Source organism: Ambystoma mexicanum, chromosome 9 (genome assembly GCF_040938575.1).
Source record: "Ambystoma mexicanum isolate Mex_15411 chromosome 9, UKY_AmexF1_1, whole genome shotgun sequence".
NCBI classification, from domain to species: domain Eukaryota; kingdom Metazoa; phylum Chordata; class Amphibia; order Caudata; family Ambystomatidae; genus Ambystoma; species Ambystoma mexicanum.
This window is the reverse complement of record NC_090931.1, coordinates 329,944,933-329,963,130: the sequence shown is the minus strand read 5'-3', so window position 1 is coordinate 329,963,130 and position 18,198 is coordinate 329,944,933. Positions and strand designations below refer to the sequence as shown.

General features: G+C 43.7%; 1 protein-coding gene across 6 annotated transcripts in view; it reads right to left on the bottom strand.

Moving 5' to 3' along the window:
• GTF2IRD1 (GTF2I repeat domain containing 1) overlaps positions 1-18,198 on the bottom strand; it is a 1,038,761-nt gene that overhangs the window by 449,396 nt on the left and 571,167 nt on the right. For 4 of the 6 annotated variants that reach the window (XR_011274579.1, XM_069614744.1, XM_069614746.1 and 1 more), the window contains exons 13-15: positions 13,227-13,307; positions 10,020-10,106; positions 267-320 (exon numbers count right to left, since the gene is read on the bottom strand). Coding sequence is in view for 5 of the 6 variants with exons in the window: in XM_069614744.1 (XP_069470845.1) it covers positions 267-320; positions 10,020-10,106; positions 13,227-13,307 (222 nt within the window). In the remaining variant the exon portion in view is untranslated. The remainder of the gene's footprint in view (positions 1-266; positions 321-10,019; positions 10,107-13,226; positions 13,308-18,198) is intronic. The other 2 variants (XM_069614747.1, XM_069614748.1) reach the window with 1 other exon arrangement.

Sequence of the window (18,198 nt, the reverse complement as noted above, 5' to 3'; positions counted from 1 at the left end):
TGATTAATGCTTGCTGGCAAAGCATGGCTTGAAGCATGTTCCCTGGCCTGTGGATTTGCAAACTTATTCGAATTTGAACATTATGTGTATACAATAAAGTAAATGGTATTGGAGGCACCGAAAGCCAATGTTTCTTTCCAGCACCGTTCATGATCACTAAAATTCACAATAAAAACTGCAACATGAACAGAAGGGTATAACTTCTAATGCCAGAAGACTGCATGGAAGGTACAGATGTTTCAACCAGTTTTATCCCTATATCTTACCGTCAATCCGTTTCTCTTCAAATCTTGAATCCTCAATGTGTCTTTTAGATGATCCTGTAAAAGGGAACACATGTACAGGCTAGACTCAACGCTCTCATGACTCCTACTATGCCTGCTATTAAAACCAAACAGCCAATCTAACAAAAACTGACTATCTACAAATCAAACTCTGGAGACACTACACGTCCTAATCACAGATGGGTAAAAGGATGCCTGATCATAAAGTGCTTAAAACAACCAATATAGATAGGTAAGTACAAAATCTCCAGATAGATCATTGATGGCCACGATTATTTCAGCTCCCTTCCAAGTCTATATCTGCAGGCAAGAATACAGGAACTGGCAACAATCTGCAATCTGTGATGAGTTTGCATGGATCATAGTAACACAATTATATTTAGTCTGTATTTCAGTCTGGGTTCGGCTGATAGATCCATTTTTTCCCTAATGAAGGATGGGAAAACGAACATTCATTCATGGTAATAGATACAGATAGGTGTTCACATATTTTGTAGCTTGAGTTCTGTAGTAATGGGACGTTAACAGTCAGCCGTATGAACTAGTATTGAATCCTCATTGGTTAGTGAATACAATTGGTGGAACAGTGCTTCTTCTTACATGCAGGATACTGCATAGTTCAAGAGCACAAGGGGAACATGAGTAAGCTCTATGGTGTAGAAATTGATACTTTTATTAGGACGTGGCCCACGAAAATGAAAATGAAAATTCTTCTGAATGTATTATCAAGAGAGGGAGAACTCAAAGAGAGAACTAACAAGTATGTAGACATTGACCCAGTGGAGCAAAAGCATTGACTCAAGCATTTTAATCCACCACCGTTTGGCCCAATCTTGAAATGGGACCTATGAAGGACATTTTAGAATAACCAGAGATAATCGCTCTGCCACTATACAGGAACCATCGTCATGCCTGTTCAATTTCATGGCTATATCAAAACATGTCAAACAGTGCTGGCACAGTTATGTTGGATCAGACAAATCTCTAGCACTCAGAAATAGGACTGAAGTAGATAGTATGGGTGAAATTGTCTGATGCAAACCACACTCCTCAGTATCATGGTCTTTTCTAAGACAAAAAAGACATAAGGAGCATGGATCAGTAACCGTCATCAATTGGTGACACTCCCTAGAGGCCATTAACCTTGATTTAGGGGGGACATTTTGAGGATTTTGATGATGCCATGGAGACGTGACAATCAGGCCTTTGAGCTGCACAGTGCTACACAGTAATTACTGAAAATGTTCCTTAGCTGACTTGATCAGAAGGACATTTCAAAAGATGGGCAATCTGTGGAAAGAGTGTATCCATTAGAGTGTCTACTGCCTGGTGTTAAATGCATTAATTACAGGCTGTTAGCTGAGTATTTAAAAGAAAACCTTTTAAAACTCTGATTCTAGGTGAGGAGTCATAGCAAATAACAATAATCTAGACAGAATATCAACCGGTTTCTGCATTTACGAAAAGTTACTCAGTGAATACTATACTCCTAGTCTGAAGTTCCGTTTTCTCTATTCTCATGGGAGTTACCATCAAGCAGGGACATGATCACAGCCTTAGCATGTGCATTTCAATGTGCATTTCAAATTTAAGAATTTACACACAGAGGTCAGCTGCATGCATGTAATGCAGCAACGCCCTCACCAGCACCCCACTCTCCATTTCCTCAGTCCATTTATCGGCTGAATGGGCCAGGAGGACTAACTACAATTTTAGGAGCTTTAGTGGTGGGCGTATGGCAGAAAGGGGACTTCAAACTAGGAGTACAGTAGGTCCCTGGTGGTCTAGGGAGCCTCTGCATTGTTGTTTGGGCTTGCCTTATTTGTTCCACAGCTATGCAATGTCCTCTGCATGGACACTTATGGAAGTGGCATGGAAGCAGCTTCCCTCTAACCCCGTCGTTAAGCACTGTTGACTCTGGTGTGTGTTTGTAGCAGTGTTACTCATTCCCTTCCCATCGATTGCTCTCTCTCTATGGCCTATCACGGCAGGGGTCAGGTAATGCTGCTGATCTCACTTTGGTTTCTTCTGTTTGATGGGTTTTCTTGGCTTCTGATTCTGATGTCAGAGCTCTGAAAGTAATAGAAAGACACTACCAAGTATCTGACATTGAAAACAAGGCTGGACATAACAGTTGTTTGCACAAAAGCATGCTGGCACAAAGCGGGGCAGGGTCAGGAATTATGGGCTTCTCAGCTGCCACCTTCCGACTCAGGGGTACAACAGGTTCTGGATTTCTCCCTGGTATGCCACCAAGCCCTCAGCAAAGAGGGGTTCCCGTACTCTTTTGACAAGGCCAGGTTACTGGCCTCGTCACAATAGAGAAACCAAGGTTGAATATGAGGGTTAGGTTGAATGCCGCCTGAGCTGGAGATGCTTCTTTCACCAGCCAATTGTACCAATACGGATATAGGCGAATGCCATTCACCCGAAAGGAGGTCACTCTCAGCTGTAAAGAGGTCCATTTGAGTTGTCATCTTGAGCTTTTCTTGAGGTTAGAGATGACTGAAGGAGGAGAGGTCCAGAACTTTTCAGGCCCACTGTCTTCTTTTTCATAAAAGCAACAAACCTCAAATAGAAGTCCCTGTCTGAAACTGTGACTCGCTCGATTGCTTCCATCATCCAAAAATCTGGAGCTCATGAAGAAGGGGCTCTGGGCCTTGCTGAGAGAGGGGATGGGCGGAAAAGGAGGAAGGAGAAGACTGAAGCATCTACCCACTACTGACAGAACCCAGCTGTTGTTGGTTATCTCTTTGCAGCTTTTAAAATTATAACCTATTCTTCCCTCAACTGGTGTGCCGTGGATCTGGATTCTCACATCTTTTGGACCACTTGGGCCCTGATGCAGGGGAGGGCTGGAAGAAGAAACCCTATAGGAGGGGCGTGGCTGCATCTTACGATGGACGCTTTAGATGTTTCTGCTAGTTTCCGCCGATTGTGAAACCCTCTAAAATGTCCAAAGGACTGACTCTGTTCACCTGTGGCACCTGACTTTGCTGGCACTTTCGTGAGAGAGTGTGAGAGACGCAACTTTGCTGTCTGGGTTTTCATTTTCTTTTTATTCAACTCTTCATTTGTATCCAAACTGACGAGTTCATCACCATTGAATGGTAAGTCCAAGATGAGTTGCACAACGCCAGTTTAAAATTTGTTGGCCCTCAAGAGGCCTGTATATAAAGGCCACTCTCATAGCCAGGACACTAGCAGCTGTGTCCCATGGTAGTGTGAGGTTTTCATTAGGTCTTCAGCCACCTGCCATACCTCAGCTAAGCAAGAAAAGAAACCTGCCTCGTACTCAGGAGGGAGAAGGGCATCATAATGTCCCAATTCATTCCAGGATTCTAAGTTGGTAGCTGCCATTACTTCCTCAGCATTTGCCTTACTAACACTCAGCGCCACATTCTGATAGAACTTCTTACCCACTGCATCAAAGAGATGGTCTTCAAGCCCTAATGGCCCATGGACGTAAAGGAAGAAGCCTGACTTTTGCCAAAAAGGGTTATGGTAAAGTGGGCTGGAGGTTGATCAATAAAGCAAAGCTTTCTTTAGGTAGGAGAAACAGTAACTAATATTCACCTTCCTTGCCATAAGGGCAACCAAAGCAGGTTTCTTCCACAGTTTCCCCCATCACCCCTACCACATTAGGCTGAAGATGAATGCCTCACTTATCCGTAGGCTTCAACAACAATAGCGAGGATAGGTTACCCGATTTGACTGAGGACTTCTGTGGGCTTGAATTCCCACATAATCCAACAGACCCTGTACCCTCACATTGAAGGCCTTTTCTGACATAGGGACCTTTGCTGTGCCGTCTGTAGTTTAGTCCGTTCCTCCTGTGGGTTGTTCCCAGGAGGACCAGGCCAAAGTGGTGGAAGAAGGGGATCCTTGGGCATAGGTGCCAGAGATGGCACTGGTGGAAGCTGCGCCATAAGGTCTGCCAGAGGAGGTGAAGAGATCAGGTGCTGGCTTGTGGGGACGGGGCGGAGGAACACCCATCAAACATGATTTAGGCTGTTGAGGATCTGGTAACAGCACCTCCCTCAAAATATTGCATCACCGGAACGAAACGCATGTAGTCTTGGAGCCTCTAAAAAAAAGAATCCACCCTTGATGAATGGTCACGAGGGCCGTGGTGCTTCTGGACGCCCAAGTACTGGGTAGCAAGGTAAGAGGTGTAGCCAAATAGTCCCTGACATCAGGGGACCACTCCACACAAGAGGAAAAAGGACAGAGCCCCAGAGAACCTTGGCGTGCCATTAGTAAAAGCCTGTCAAAGTCCTCCATGCTACAAGCCACTGCAAAAGCATCTCCCAATGACAGAGCCCAACACAGTCAGAGTGAAAGAACAGTGCACCATCGCGGTCCGCAGCTACAGAGTAGTGTTTGGAGTCATGAAGCACTCTGGGGATGTTGGTGTGCAGAACCAGTCGCTAGAACAGGTGCTTAAAAACCATCAGGGGTGAAGACCTGGTATGTGGAGTTAGATGGGCCTCAGGATGAATCTCAGTACGAGGAGAATAACCCTAGCAACAATGCTTCTGGTACAAGATCTCACAAAGGCTGGAATCCCCTCAGACCAAAGTCTGATGGCAGATTGCGAAGGGCCCTCTGTATAATCACCAGTAAAAGCCTCCTCAGAGGCTTTGGAGGAAACCCAGGTGGAGCCGTGGCTAGCGGCGACAGGCCTACAGCTGTCCATGACAATCTGGTCTATCCCTGAGAAGGAATCTACTGGTTGGGGTGTTGAAGATAAGAAGGAGTTACCTACCCTCTAAGAGGCCACAAAGCTTCTGAGGTGATCTTGGTGAGTCGATATGAAGATCTCCCAATGTGCAAGTCGTGCTTCAGTGACTACTGTGAAAATGTGTCACAGAGCATGCAGGTGTCCCAGTAGCGAGGTAGGTTTAAATACTTGAGGGACTGCCACTGAGAAGAACCTTAGAAACCCGGTGCACACAGTCAACCCTGCTTTACCTGGCTTACACAAGTAAGAGCAGGGATGAGCAGAGTCAAATGAAAAAATGAATTAAATATACAACAGGGAAGCAGCAAACCAAAAATGAAAGAAAACTTTGTCAGCCATCTGACCTCTATGACGTGGAGAAAAGGCCTGAGTAAATTTATTGTGGGATTGTTGACACATTCTGCGCCTTCAAATTCTTAAAGCGAAGCATGCGGTGCTCTGCTAAGACTCCTATACTGTCCCCGCTCACTGAGAACGCCTATACATATGGAGGGAAAGATATGGGATTTAAGAGTTATATTATTTAATGCGTTCATCAGGACAAAACATGGCTAATCGACTAAATAGTAGGGCTTTCCTGGCATCCTTTTCTGTGGATCACCTGCCTCCTTTTTTATAGCAGTGCATTCACGGCTTAAATAATTTGATTAAGTGTTATTAGGATCTGTTATGTTAATTGTGAGACATCTAGGCACATGATAATGGATTTTAACAACATGACACAATTAATAGATAGTTATAGCATGTCACTATGAATGGGATGGCCCTAACTTCAGCCACCTAAAATATTAAGATAAGGTTATGTATTATACATCAAAGAAAAATGTTGTCAAACAAATATTTTTTTAAATTAATACTTCTTAATAACCTCAGAGGAAGAAGTCTGAGAAAGGAGAGTGTGATACTTTTCAATATCTGTTTCAGGCACCTGGTCTGATATCAAATGAGACCAGGGGATCTACAGAAAAGAATGCAGTGAATGTCCTACTATATACCCGATTAAAAATGCTTTGTTCTGATGAATGAATTAAGTAAGGCATATACAGACACCGGTTAACATGAAATTCTTTGCTGTGGCCCCTCACCTAGTCTTATTGTTTGGAACATATGAAAGGGATTTCTTTGGGGACACTTCTTTTTTGGGGCCTCTTACACCTCCTGTTAGATAGGCAGAGCACCAGCGCTAACTAGGGTTAGAAATACCCATACCACAGTGCAGTGTAGTTCTTCTGCTTCTCTGCTAGACCATTAATTGAAGATTAGTGCTGCCCTTTCTTTTTGTGTTAATACTGTTCCTCTGCTACCACTGATGTCAACATATCCATGTAGTGTGTGGGTGGAAACATGAGAAGGTTCCTCTGTGTCCCTTTTTTCCTATTTTCTGTTGGGAGTATTTTTATTCCATAGTTTTTGTTGGGAGTATTTGTCTGTTTTTACGGTTTAAAAGTGGCTACTGCTGTGCTTATCTTTAGGGCTAGTAGACACTAACAAAGAGCATTAAGTGAATGCAATTTGGCATCTAACAAGTAATTATGTAAATGCACACAATAGAATTTTCGCACCAATTATTCTGTGGACTTGTATTAATTTCGCCATTATCTGAAATCCTATTTTATTTTTTCAAAGATGCTCAGTAAAGAATTAGGCAATAATCACCCGTTCCACGGGCTGGAACTAGTGCTAACGCCCGGAGCCTGAGTTAAAAGAGGGTTGCAACGCTGCCATTAGCACCTGTTACAGCCAGTGGAATGGGTGATTATTGCTATTAGCACCCCGAGTTGCCAATCCAGTAACCCGGTGTGCTGATAGCCATGTCTTTTGTATGAATGAACGGGATGCCTTGCGGTGTCCCGTTCATTCATACAAAAACTGATGCAAGATGGCCGCCATGGAGTTGGAAGACGGGCTCCAAGTGGAGGCCCTCTTCCATTTTCATGGCTGACAGCAGGAAGATGGAGAGGCAGCAGCGGCGGCTGCGCCATTGCCGCTGCTGAAAGCGCCAAGTAAGTAGGGATGGATGAGAAATTGAAAGAGAAGGGAAGGGAGAGTGAGGGGTAGAGGATAGGGCGGGGTAAGCAGCAGCTGTCAGATTGCTCGGAACGCGAGCTTGGATCGTGGGATTGGAACCTGATTGGTACTAATAGACTTTACACAGGGAGAATGGGTAACAGGAATCATATTCTAAATGTACATGCTCTATTGTGAAACCTATGACGACATAAGGCCATTAAGCTTACTCATGTAGTGTGACAAAGTCCTTGGCAACCAACAGCAGGGTGGTCAAGGGGCTGGGGAATACCCTGAGCTTGTGGATGCTGCACCAGGAGAAGACAGAAGGAGAAGGTATGTGGGGATCTCCAAACCACCCCAGCTGGGTTCCTGCACTATGGTAGGGGGCAGTTATAGGAGCACATTCACCCCCCATCAGCTACACAGATACCACAGACCAAAAAGCTACAGAGAAGAATCATAAAATACCCCTGATCAAAAGGTTGATCCTCCTAGAGAGCCATTACAACTGCCTAGCCCGATCTGAACACTCAGGAAATAAATCCTTCCCCGTTAAGGAAAAAAACCTTTCAGCTTTTCAGTCACACAGGAGCAGAGAAATACATTTCTTTCTCCAGCAATCAGGCAGAAAAAACTGTTCTATGAGTCATAACTATGCAGATGTCCTCTAGACATAAAATTGTGCTTAAATAATGGGAAATGGACTTGTGCTACTTGTGGGGGGAAGAAAATCATCATTATTATTATTAGCATCATCCCAGAGGAGGAGAGACAATTATCATTATTATTATTAGGACATTTATTGAGTGCACACCTAGCTTTGAGAAGCACCAGAGAGCTTTACAATCATAGAGGGAAGAACATGGTATGGGAAGCAGAGAAACAAGGGAGTGGGAATATGACAATGGGGCAGGAAGGTGGGCAATTTGTCAGCAAGAGATCTACAAGCAACCAGAGAGGGAAATAGTGGGGATCAGATCACCCAGTTTCAGGTTGGATGGGGAGTGGAGGATGTCTGGACCTAGGTGTTAGGGAGGAGCTATTCCTTGAAGAGGAGGTTCTTGAGCTTCTTCCTGAACTGTAGAAGCGAGTTGCCAAGTCTGATGTTGACAGGGAGGAGGTTCCAGAGTCTTGGGGCATAGACAGAGAAGGCCTGTCTTCTGGTTCTTTCCTTCTTGCACCAGCGGAGTTCAAGTCTGAACATATCCTTACTTCTAGTTGTTCGTAGGCCTCCAGAGAGGTTGAGTTTCTCAGAGAGGTAGTGTTAGGAACACATGCATGTTGGTCCCCAGAGTTACCTTTAAGTATCCATAGTATAACCGCAAGGCACATATCAGGGCATAGAGGCTTGTTGCACACAGACACGGTCAGTAAAAAACTCCGATCTCAATATCCGATAGTATGTTTAAGATGGAAGTGACGCAGTGAATGATGACGTAGCCAAGTTCCTTTTTTCCAATCCGCGTCATTCTTCTTCCAAGTACTACATGGCAGCTTCTTGTATTTAAGGACAGACTCCGCACCAAGTCGGTGTTCTCGCAACAGTAATTTTTCATGTTGTTTGCAGACACCGCTTCCGGATACTCAGGAGTGTCATATTACAGTGGTAAGACTATTCAACATTGTGTTTGTATGGATTCCTACCTTTTAAGGGGATACTATAGTTTCTATTCGCTTGTGATCCTACTCCAGCTCCTTTAAATCTTCTCAGCATGATTTCAGAGGGGTGGTTTCCCATAGCACTCCTACCCAGGTGTATTTATCATGTTGTGTTGCACCTTTCGCCAACGCGGCTCATCCTTTTGGGATAAGAGGGTATAGTGGCCAGTGGTTCCAGAGAGTTCCTTTCTGTCGCACCTGGTCTTCACTGACAGGTAGCTTTGGGACTTCAGAGTAACAGCACTGTAGAAGATCCAGCAGGATTTTAAGATGATATAGGCTTGCAGCATCAAATCCCTTGCAATCTTGGGGGGGAGGGCAGAAGGAAACTAGAGGGGGAAATAAACCCAGTCAACCTGAGGAAGAACGATGACCCACCCCGATAGATATCAAGAACAGGATGTTTCTGGTGGAATAAGGTCGGCACAGGGTAGATTTAAGAGGAAGGAGGAAGTACAAGATGGTACCAGCTCACCAAGGTTCAGGAAGGCTATGACAGGAACAATCAAGAAAGGAGTGTGCAGGGCATCAGGACTGTAGTGCAGTGAAGGGACCCTATGAGACTAAATGCCTTGAGGTTGATTTCCAAATTCTGGGAGACCAAAGCCTTTTCAAAGAAGATCAAACGTTACCTTGGCCGGTGGGGAAGGCCTGCTGGCTGCTATAAAGGCTAAAATGTGCACAGCCTTGGACCGCATGCACCCCAGACAAGGAGGGAGAAGGTTTGTTAGCCCTGAAACCCTGCTACCCAAATACAAGGGTAAATGACTGCACACTGGAGCATAGTCCGGACGAGCCCAGAACTTTGTAGGAGACTCATTCATTTCATCACAGATACTGGAGAATTATTATGACCTCCTTTTGCTGTATAAATAAACCCTTGTCATCTTAAAAAAAATATCCTTATGTCTGTGTGTGACAGTATGTATGCGATTTATTAATCAAAAACCTAGATGACGAGCAATGTAGTGCTGTGCACAGGGGATGCACCTAGAAGGTTACAAGAAAGAGTGTTGGCTTAGCAGAGGAACTGTGATGGGTGGGGAGAGCAGGGCAGGGGGTGAGGTTGGTGGTGTAAGGGGCCGCAGGGGGAGTCAGGTTCAGAGGAGAAGAATTAGGGTTAAGTGGAGAAATCACATATTGTCATCCATGATAAGCCATGAGCAGATGCTGAAACTTTAACCCTTAACCACACGCTCCATACGGGCTGCACTTTATTTGCTAGATCAATTCTTAAGTGACAGAGATAAAGAAGGCTCCTTTTCATTGTTCTCATCTCTCCTGATGTAAGAGGCTTACACGCTTTATTTCTGTATTCTTACGTGCAAGGGATTCCAGCAGATACTTGTTGTCTTGGGAAATCAGATGATTGGTCACAGATTTGTGCGCTTCAGATGAACTGCGAGAGGCTTGTGTCAAAGAAACAAAATAATCTTATATCAGGATACAAGTGCAAAACCTGGCAATTTCATCTACATTCGGCCAACTACCCACGCATTCTACTGGAATTCAAATTTTACATCCTCCTGGCTTTGTTTCTGGCAATGTGCTATGACTACAGTCAGGTGAACTCTCCTGCTTTTTCCAATCGAAATACCCAATTAGCGTTGGGAGAACATATACCCCGCAGAGAAAATCAGTTTCCCTCTGTCCCGAAGAATAACAAGCATTGACATAGCCAACATGTTTAGCTTTTCTATAAGCAGACATGGGGCCTCATTATGACCCAGGCGCCAAGTGTTTAACGGCGCCATAAAAGGCTGCGGCGCCGTTAAACACCTAGCGCCTAATTACGAGGTCCCTTTGCGGGACCCGACCTTAACGGCTGGTTTTACCAGCCGTTAAAGTAGGGACCCGTAAAGGGACCTTGGTGCTAATTACGGTACCGCAATTTGCGGTACCGTAATTAGCGCCTTCCCCATTCCCATTGAGCCCTATGGGGCAAAAATGGGAATGGGGAAGGGCCATGGCGGCATGGGAAATTACCGCCCCACCAACCTCGGAATGGGGTGGTAATTCCCCATTCCGCCATGGCGGACTCCGGCATGGACCATGGTGCTAGTAGCACCATGGTTTAGAGCCGGAGTCCTAATGAGGCCCTTGGTCCCTCAATTCAGATGTGTTTAACATTACAACTTTCATATATTATAATAGTATATAAATTATCCTAGTAACATTAATTACATGTCACTAGCGGCGTTTACATTTTTTCACAAAACAAAACAATAACAGGTTACTAATAGTCTCCATTTTCTATACAAAACAAATAAATAAGACAAACCCAGTCAGGGCTGTGTTGTGATGCCTAAAATCATGTGGTGAAGGCAAATTTGGCTAGTCTGTTTAATTAAAACCGTGGATGCATACTATCTGCCATTAACCAATTATTTTAGAGACAGATGCTCTTGCAGACAGATATGGCGAATATGTATCTCTCCACAAATGCCAGAACAAAAGAGTTAGTCACTTTTACTGTGCATGCCAACCATTGTATTTCACCACCAGGTGGGTACTGACACCTCTGTGAGCCAGTACTAAAAATGGATCTGTCTAGACTCAAACTCTATACAATGTTCACACCCTGAATTAGCACCAAACACGTCCTCCCAACAACCTGTCCACACCGACGATGGGATCTCAAGCAATCTTTTAATGCAAGGATACATGGGATAATTTTTCAGACAATAATTCCTTTGAAAAGATAAACACCTGATTGGGCCTTTTCCGTCTCACTATTGTCTACTTTTCTACATCTAAACATTTGTAAACTTCTAAATTGCCTCACAGACAACGGAAAGTATATAACTAACATTTATTGGACTTTGTTATAATTATGAGGACTATTAGTCAAGTTAGGTTGTATTCTGTACGCTTTCAAAAATGCTGATATTGCTATTTGCATTGGAAAATATTAAAGTATGTCAACATTTCAAAGAAGAGAGTCTGCATGCATTCACTGCAGGTACACTTAGGTATTTAGGTATTTTGTTTATGAATTTAGTGGCATCATTGGCAATTGTTGACGATCTATCTGGTCAAAGCAATGTTAATGAACAAGGAGTTGGATAGTCTGACTCTGGGATACCTGGAGCTTGAGTCTGTTTGTCTTTATTTAAATGATGTTAGTTTCTAAACCCTACTTTCCAACATGTCCTATATCACTCAGGAGATGCTCGCCCAGTGTTATTTTTTCTTTACAATCTTGAGACACGTATTGCAGGATTTGTAATAGGGAAATCAAGGACTACAATTTCCCAAATGCAAAGAAAAAACAGGACTGGACTAAGAGCTCACAAATGGAAATGGGAATGTTGGCATGTATGTTCAGCTTTCCTTCTGAAAATAACATTTTTGTATTAAGTCCAAATGAATGTTTTCCTCGTACCTTTAATCTTCATAGGATGTTTGTAGATAAGGGGTCTCTAGAGGACTGTGGTCTATGAAAGTATCCAACAAGTTTAGCAATCCAGATAATAAAAAAACCTCAGTCAATCCCAACACATACAACAGACTGTACTGTGATAGGGTTAAGGCAGGCTTACAAAAATGCTTCATGTCTAGGTCCAAAGGGCTCATCAGTCCATTGGTTAAAAATGAGTGTTTGGGGTTGGGATTGTGACCATCAGATCCTCCCCATTCCTCCCCGAACCCTTCATCCAATAATTCAAGGAGGCACCGGACCAACTAAGTCACCTCCTTGGCAGTCCTCAGAGCCAGGCAGGGGAGGCATTGGACATCAAAAGTGCACTTTCCTGTAGGTACTTAATGACAGAGTCTGTCGAGAATGTATTCATATATACAAGAAGAAAATGTGAGTAATACAGCAGTCAACGTGGACATATTAAGAAAGATGACATGGATTTCTGGGATTTCCTTTCCACTGTATTTCCATGAGCTGAGGTCTGTGTTCACAGTAAGCAAGGCATTTAAATTGGTATATCAAACTAACCATGTTAGACTAGAATTAAGAAGGGTAGGAGAGAATTAAAAAAATACATGAAAAATACATGATTTAAGCAATTTATATAGATGAAATAAAGCTGTTCATAACATGATTTACTTGTGTTTGCAAATTAAGACTTTCATTAACGATCACTCCGAAATGCTTCACTCTGCATTTAGGCCCGGCAGTGAAGCACCAAGCAATAGACAAGTCAAGGCATAGTAGGAGAAAGGATCCTAATAATGGTGGTAAAAACAAACAGGCTGAAAAGGAGCAGAGGCAAAGCTGTGTGTTATACTAAAAAGTGTTACATCAAATGGTCTCATGGCTATAATGTCCTTTTGTAACCCAAAAGTCAGAAAATAATGATATTAAAAAGTGCTGCTGGTTTCTGATCAAATCAGATTTATTATCAAAGTTTCTATTCTAGAGATTAAAATCAACTTAAAGAGGTAAATCCAGGTTCAACAAACATGTAACACATTACACTAGATCGAGACAGAGTGTAACTCGCCGGCAAACATTTTTACACCAATGTTATCTAATGAGCAAATATGCATTGTTAATAGAATTGTTCCACATTTACCTGGTAAAGTAATCTGAATAATGTCTAGCTCTTCAGGCTCCAGTTTGATGTGCTTCAGTCCACTACGATCGCCTGAGGTTCCTGATGGACAGAGAAGTATTGGTGAAAATCTGAACAATTTAGAGGCCACCTGGTGTATACATTTGTAGGATGAGGGCTAAAAGTTGGCTGGTCTCCCAGCAGTCAATCCTCTGGGATACCACCCAACGCAATTAGCGTTACCGCAGCTTGGTCTTTGCTTCTAGCGCCCGATCACAAGTTGTGGTGATGGGGTAAGTCCCCATTTATTTGAGTCCATCGGACTCCATGGGGCATTTTCGACGCAATTACTGCAGTAATTGCGCTGCAGTAATTGCACCAAAATGGGGAGAAAGTTGGCGCATTCACTTCCAGCTCAGAGCTAGAGGTGAATGCTCTGAGGTTCCCCCAAACTCAGGATTTAGCGGAGCGGTAATGCAGCGGTAAAAGCATTACCACCACATTTATACCGCTCCGGCCAACTCCTGATGAGGCCCATAGTATTTCATCTCGCACTTTGTGCTGCAGGCAGAGCTTTCTGCCTTTATTGCATCATCTACTCTTGTGCAGCTGCATCTGACAGTTTCAGTGAGGTCCAACTGTGGAAGCAATGACTGGGATTGATTCCTTTTGCAAAGAAGCTGTTTCTTTCAGCTAAAATCACTTTCATTCCTTATACCATTCACAGAAACAAAACCTAGTCAGCTATTGCCCTACTATGCTCAAGACTTGATTACACCAACAACCTTTGCTAGTCCTCCCAGAATACCTGCTTAAATTCTACAAGAGTACCAAACATAGCAGCAAGATTCCTCCGAAGAGTGAAAGTATGGCACTGTGGATATTGAACTGGCCCACAGGCCAAAGCAACATCCAGTTAAAAACCCTATGCATTGCACACTGTGTCTTCCACAGCAGTGACCCAGAAGCCACAATGAAGAGGTTATAAGAAATTACACACCATATTGACTACCTTATTCCTAGGCAGCCAAACCCTTTCCTCCATCCTTATGGGCGTACGTCCAATCAGCTGGCACATTTTGCATAGCCAAAAACTCTTTTTTCTCCAAAAAGGTCAACTTGGGAGCAGTACATCTTTTCGCTCAAATTAAACAGGCTATCTAACTACATCTTATTAGGGGGAGTGGAGGGTGGGCATACTGAGGAAAGGTGTCTACAGACTAGGAGTGCCGTAGCCACTATGATGAGTAACATTTACTTACTCCTAACCCATCCTCTTTCCTTCATACTTATGGGAGATTACCAAGCATATTTCGCCTTGAGAGGAAGAAACCAAGTCAAGCAAATAGATTCCGAAGGATTGCCTGACCAAACCTAGCAACAGTCCACAAACTAATGTCCATACAATAATGCTGCGGAACGCGGAGTGGGAAGACCATGTGACTGCTTTTGCAATAGCATCCCACTGCACCTGTCTTTGTAAAGCCATCAAAGCAGCTTTGTCTCTAACCGTCTCAGCGTGGATACATTTAGGGGATGCTTGGCAGAGAAGAGGATATGATTCAGAAATGCAAGCTACTATGCACCGTGTAAAGGAAGAATTAAAAAATCCTTTGTGCCCGACTACACACCTAAATAGCTAGTCCTCTTTTCATTAAGTCTTTTGTCCTATCCAAGTAAAATATGAGTGCTGTTTGAATGTCCAGGCAATGGAATACCCAATAATCCTCTGAATGTCAGGTTGGTAAAAATACTGCAGGTGAAATCCCTTGATTGATATGGAAGGATGATACTATTTTCGGTGAAAACTCAGTCGAGTCTGCAAAACTACTTTGTCTTTGGGCTCCAAGACAGAGAGAGCCTGTATTTCAATTACACGCCTGGCTGATGTCAGAGCCAGTAAAAAGGCGACTTTCCAAGTAACCATGTGAATGCCTGCTGTGTGCACCGGGGCAAACGGCTTGTGAGCAATGGCCGTGAAGACCAAATTCAGGTACCACATACAGTGAAGAGACTTCATGGGTGGAAACAAACCTAGCAAACCATCTAAGTGACAGATGACGGGGCAAGAGGAAGAAAAGGAGAGGTCAAGAGTGCCCCTGTAGGCTCCTATTATATCTATGTGCATGCAAATTGAATATACTGTGTTAGGAAAGATCTCCTTTTTGCTGTTTTCCTCCCAATAGACATGGAACCCACAACATGTTGCTTTTATTTTGAATATGTACTGTCCTTTGAAGGTAAGTAAAGCCTTTTTGCTGTACTTACCTGGTTTAGCTCATCTTATTTGGGGCCACTCGCCAGTCCCTATGGCTAACAGTAAATTCCTTGTTTGTTTACCACTGCACACATCACCTTACAGAGAGGTGTGGTGGGGCTACTTTGTATTCCTTTCTCTTTTGTTTTAAGTAACTTTACTGTTACTTGAATGATGTGTCCAGGATGGGCTGGTGCCAGGGGATATTTTTTACTGTGCTTTTTCTCTTTTCTTGGATGCACTTGTTTATTTTACCACAATGCCTGTTTGAGTACCATATACTCTAAAATGGCCGTGCCACAAGATTTCGCCTGGTTCTTTGGCCAGCTTTTCTTTTGGCCTTCTTACTGCCCTCTCAGGACTGAATATTCAATAGACAAAGCGGTAGAATGTGTTTGTGGTCGGATGTGGGGGCAGGGGCTGTCTGTTCCCAGTCCACATCCTGGTCAGAGTGTGTCTGCTGTGAGCAGATGTGGGGGCTAGAAGCTATCCATGACTGGACAGTCCCATACAGATCCTTACTATTGGTTGGCACAGGGTGACTCCAGCTCAAATTTAGCATGAAAGGATAACTCATGAAGTCATTCTTCAGGTCATCGCTAGAGCCAAGACCCTTTCAAAGAAGAACATCAAGCTGAAGAGACCTGTGGATTATCGCTGCAGCCAACCAGCATTGCCTTAGATAACCATCCCAGCAAAGCCCTGCTCCTTTGTCCGATCTCTTAAAGGCCTTCATCAGTGCTTCAAACCCTTGACCAGCTGGAACAACCAGTCTCGAGAGCCCTGCTCAAGGATCCTTCCCTTGGAAGCCTTCAGACGTGTCCCAGTAACACCCTATGGGCTGAGCAACCCCCGCCTGGGCTACTTTGTTTTGTTTGTTTGTTTTGTTTTTATTATTTGTAAAGCGCACCTAACCCATGGGTAGCAGGGCGCAAGCAGCAAGAGGGGTGTACAGCTTAAGTAACAGAGCACGCAGCGAATGAGTCCAACTAGGTTACAATGTTGGAACATCCAGCATTTGGTCCAATATGTCAAAGTACAAGTTATAGATGAGTATACATAGTTTACAAAGTTGAGGATGTATCTAAGCATATACAATATACAATTTACAGTTTATACACAATTTACAATCGGCGCGGCAGTGGAAGTGATTGGATGTCCTAGCATTAGGTATCGTGTTCCTTGATCTAGCGGATGGTATTGGATCTGAATTGTGGGTAGGGAAGGTCTTCCCTAAGGGATGGTGGTAGGAGTTCCAAAATTGTGCAGCTTTGACAGGGAAGCTATTCCCTCCGGACATCGTGCGTTTAAATCTTGGGACAAGGAGGAGGTTTGAATTGGCCTTTCTAGATGGGCGGCAGGAAGTCAGTCTGGTGAATCTCGTTATCAGATATTGGGGGGCTGCTTGATGTAGGCATTTGTGGGTCAGAGAGACCGATTTAAGGAAAATTTTATCTTTTGTAGAAAGCCAGTTGTGCAACCTTCTAGTCTCTGAGATATGTTCTTTCCTCTGGAGGCTTAGGACTCCTCTTAAGGCATTTTTTTGCAGGGTTTGAATTTTATTTGTAATGTATTTATTACTGCCTACATAGAGCGCTTTAGTCGCCTTCCTGAGTTCAGAAACAGGACTCCACGCAGCCTCCATTTGTGAGATATGAGGCCTTCCCTTGCAGCTCTCCAGTAAGATGAGGAACCTTCCAGAACCAGCTTCATTGTTTTCACCATCACAGTCTTCTTCTGCAGCCTGATCTCGGGGTTCACTGCTGTCACCCACCTGCATTGTGTCCTGGGTGTCCCTTGAGGTCATTAGCATTGTGGTGGTTTCCTCTAAATTTGTCAGGGTCCTCCAGCTGTCTAGTCCCAGGAACCATCTTCCCAGAGTGCAGAACCGCAGACTAACTGGACCTAAATCCTGATGCAGAAAGTAACCTCTGCACCAGTGACCCCTAAACTCCCTCCAGCAGTGCCTAAGCATGAAGTAAGTGGTCCAGCAGATTCAGAAGCCTCAGAAGTGGTTTCGGAAGGAATCTGAAGTGAGTTCTCATACTTGTTTCTACACCCTCTCCTTCCATTGGACTAAACGGACGTAAAGTCCTCACCCTACCTCTCTCTTGCCTGGTCATGATTCGTGCAGTTCTGGCCAAGTTTCCCCACCTGCACTTTCCCTAAGGTGGCAGCATTGGGAGAGGACCTACTAAGAACTTTGCTTGCTTTGTTCTTCACTATTTGGAATACTCACATCTACATATTGGCTTTGTAAACACTTGTTCAGTATTCTAAAAAGCCTCCTAACTCCCTTCAATGAGTTAACTTTGCAACTTGTGACTTTTAAGGCACAAGACCCCATCGCCTTTAGTAAGAGATTCACTTTATCAGTATCGGCCTTATTTTTATACACCATTGTATCGTGTTTTTGTGCTCTTTGAATTACAAACCGGATTTCCAACCTGTTTTATTAGCTACCTTTGTTTTCTTCACATGCTTTACAACATTAGTGTTATATCAACTGATCTAACTGATTGAACATTAAAATGAATGCAGGTGCTCTTTATCAACAACAGCCCAGGGTGGATAGACACATATTAATAGTGTATGTGTGGTAGTTTTGCTTATCTGGGGTTTTCGTTGATAAGTGCTTGTTCAAAGCCTGTTAAATATTACTGTATTTGTATACATTCTGCCTAACTTGAATTATTATCTGTGTGTGCTTAATTGAACCCTTTACCACCCACACTC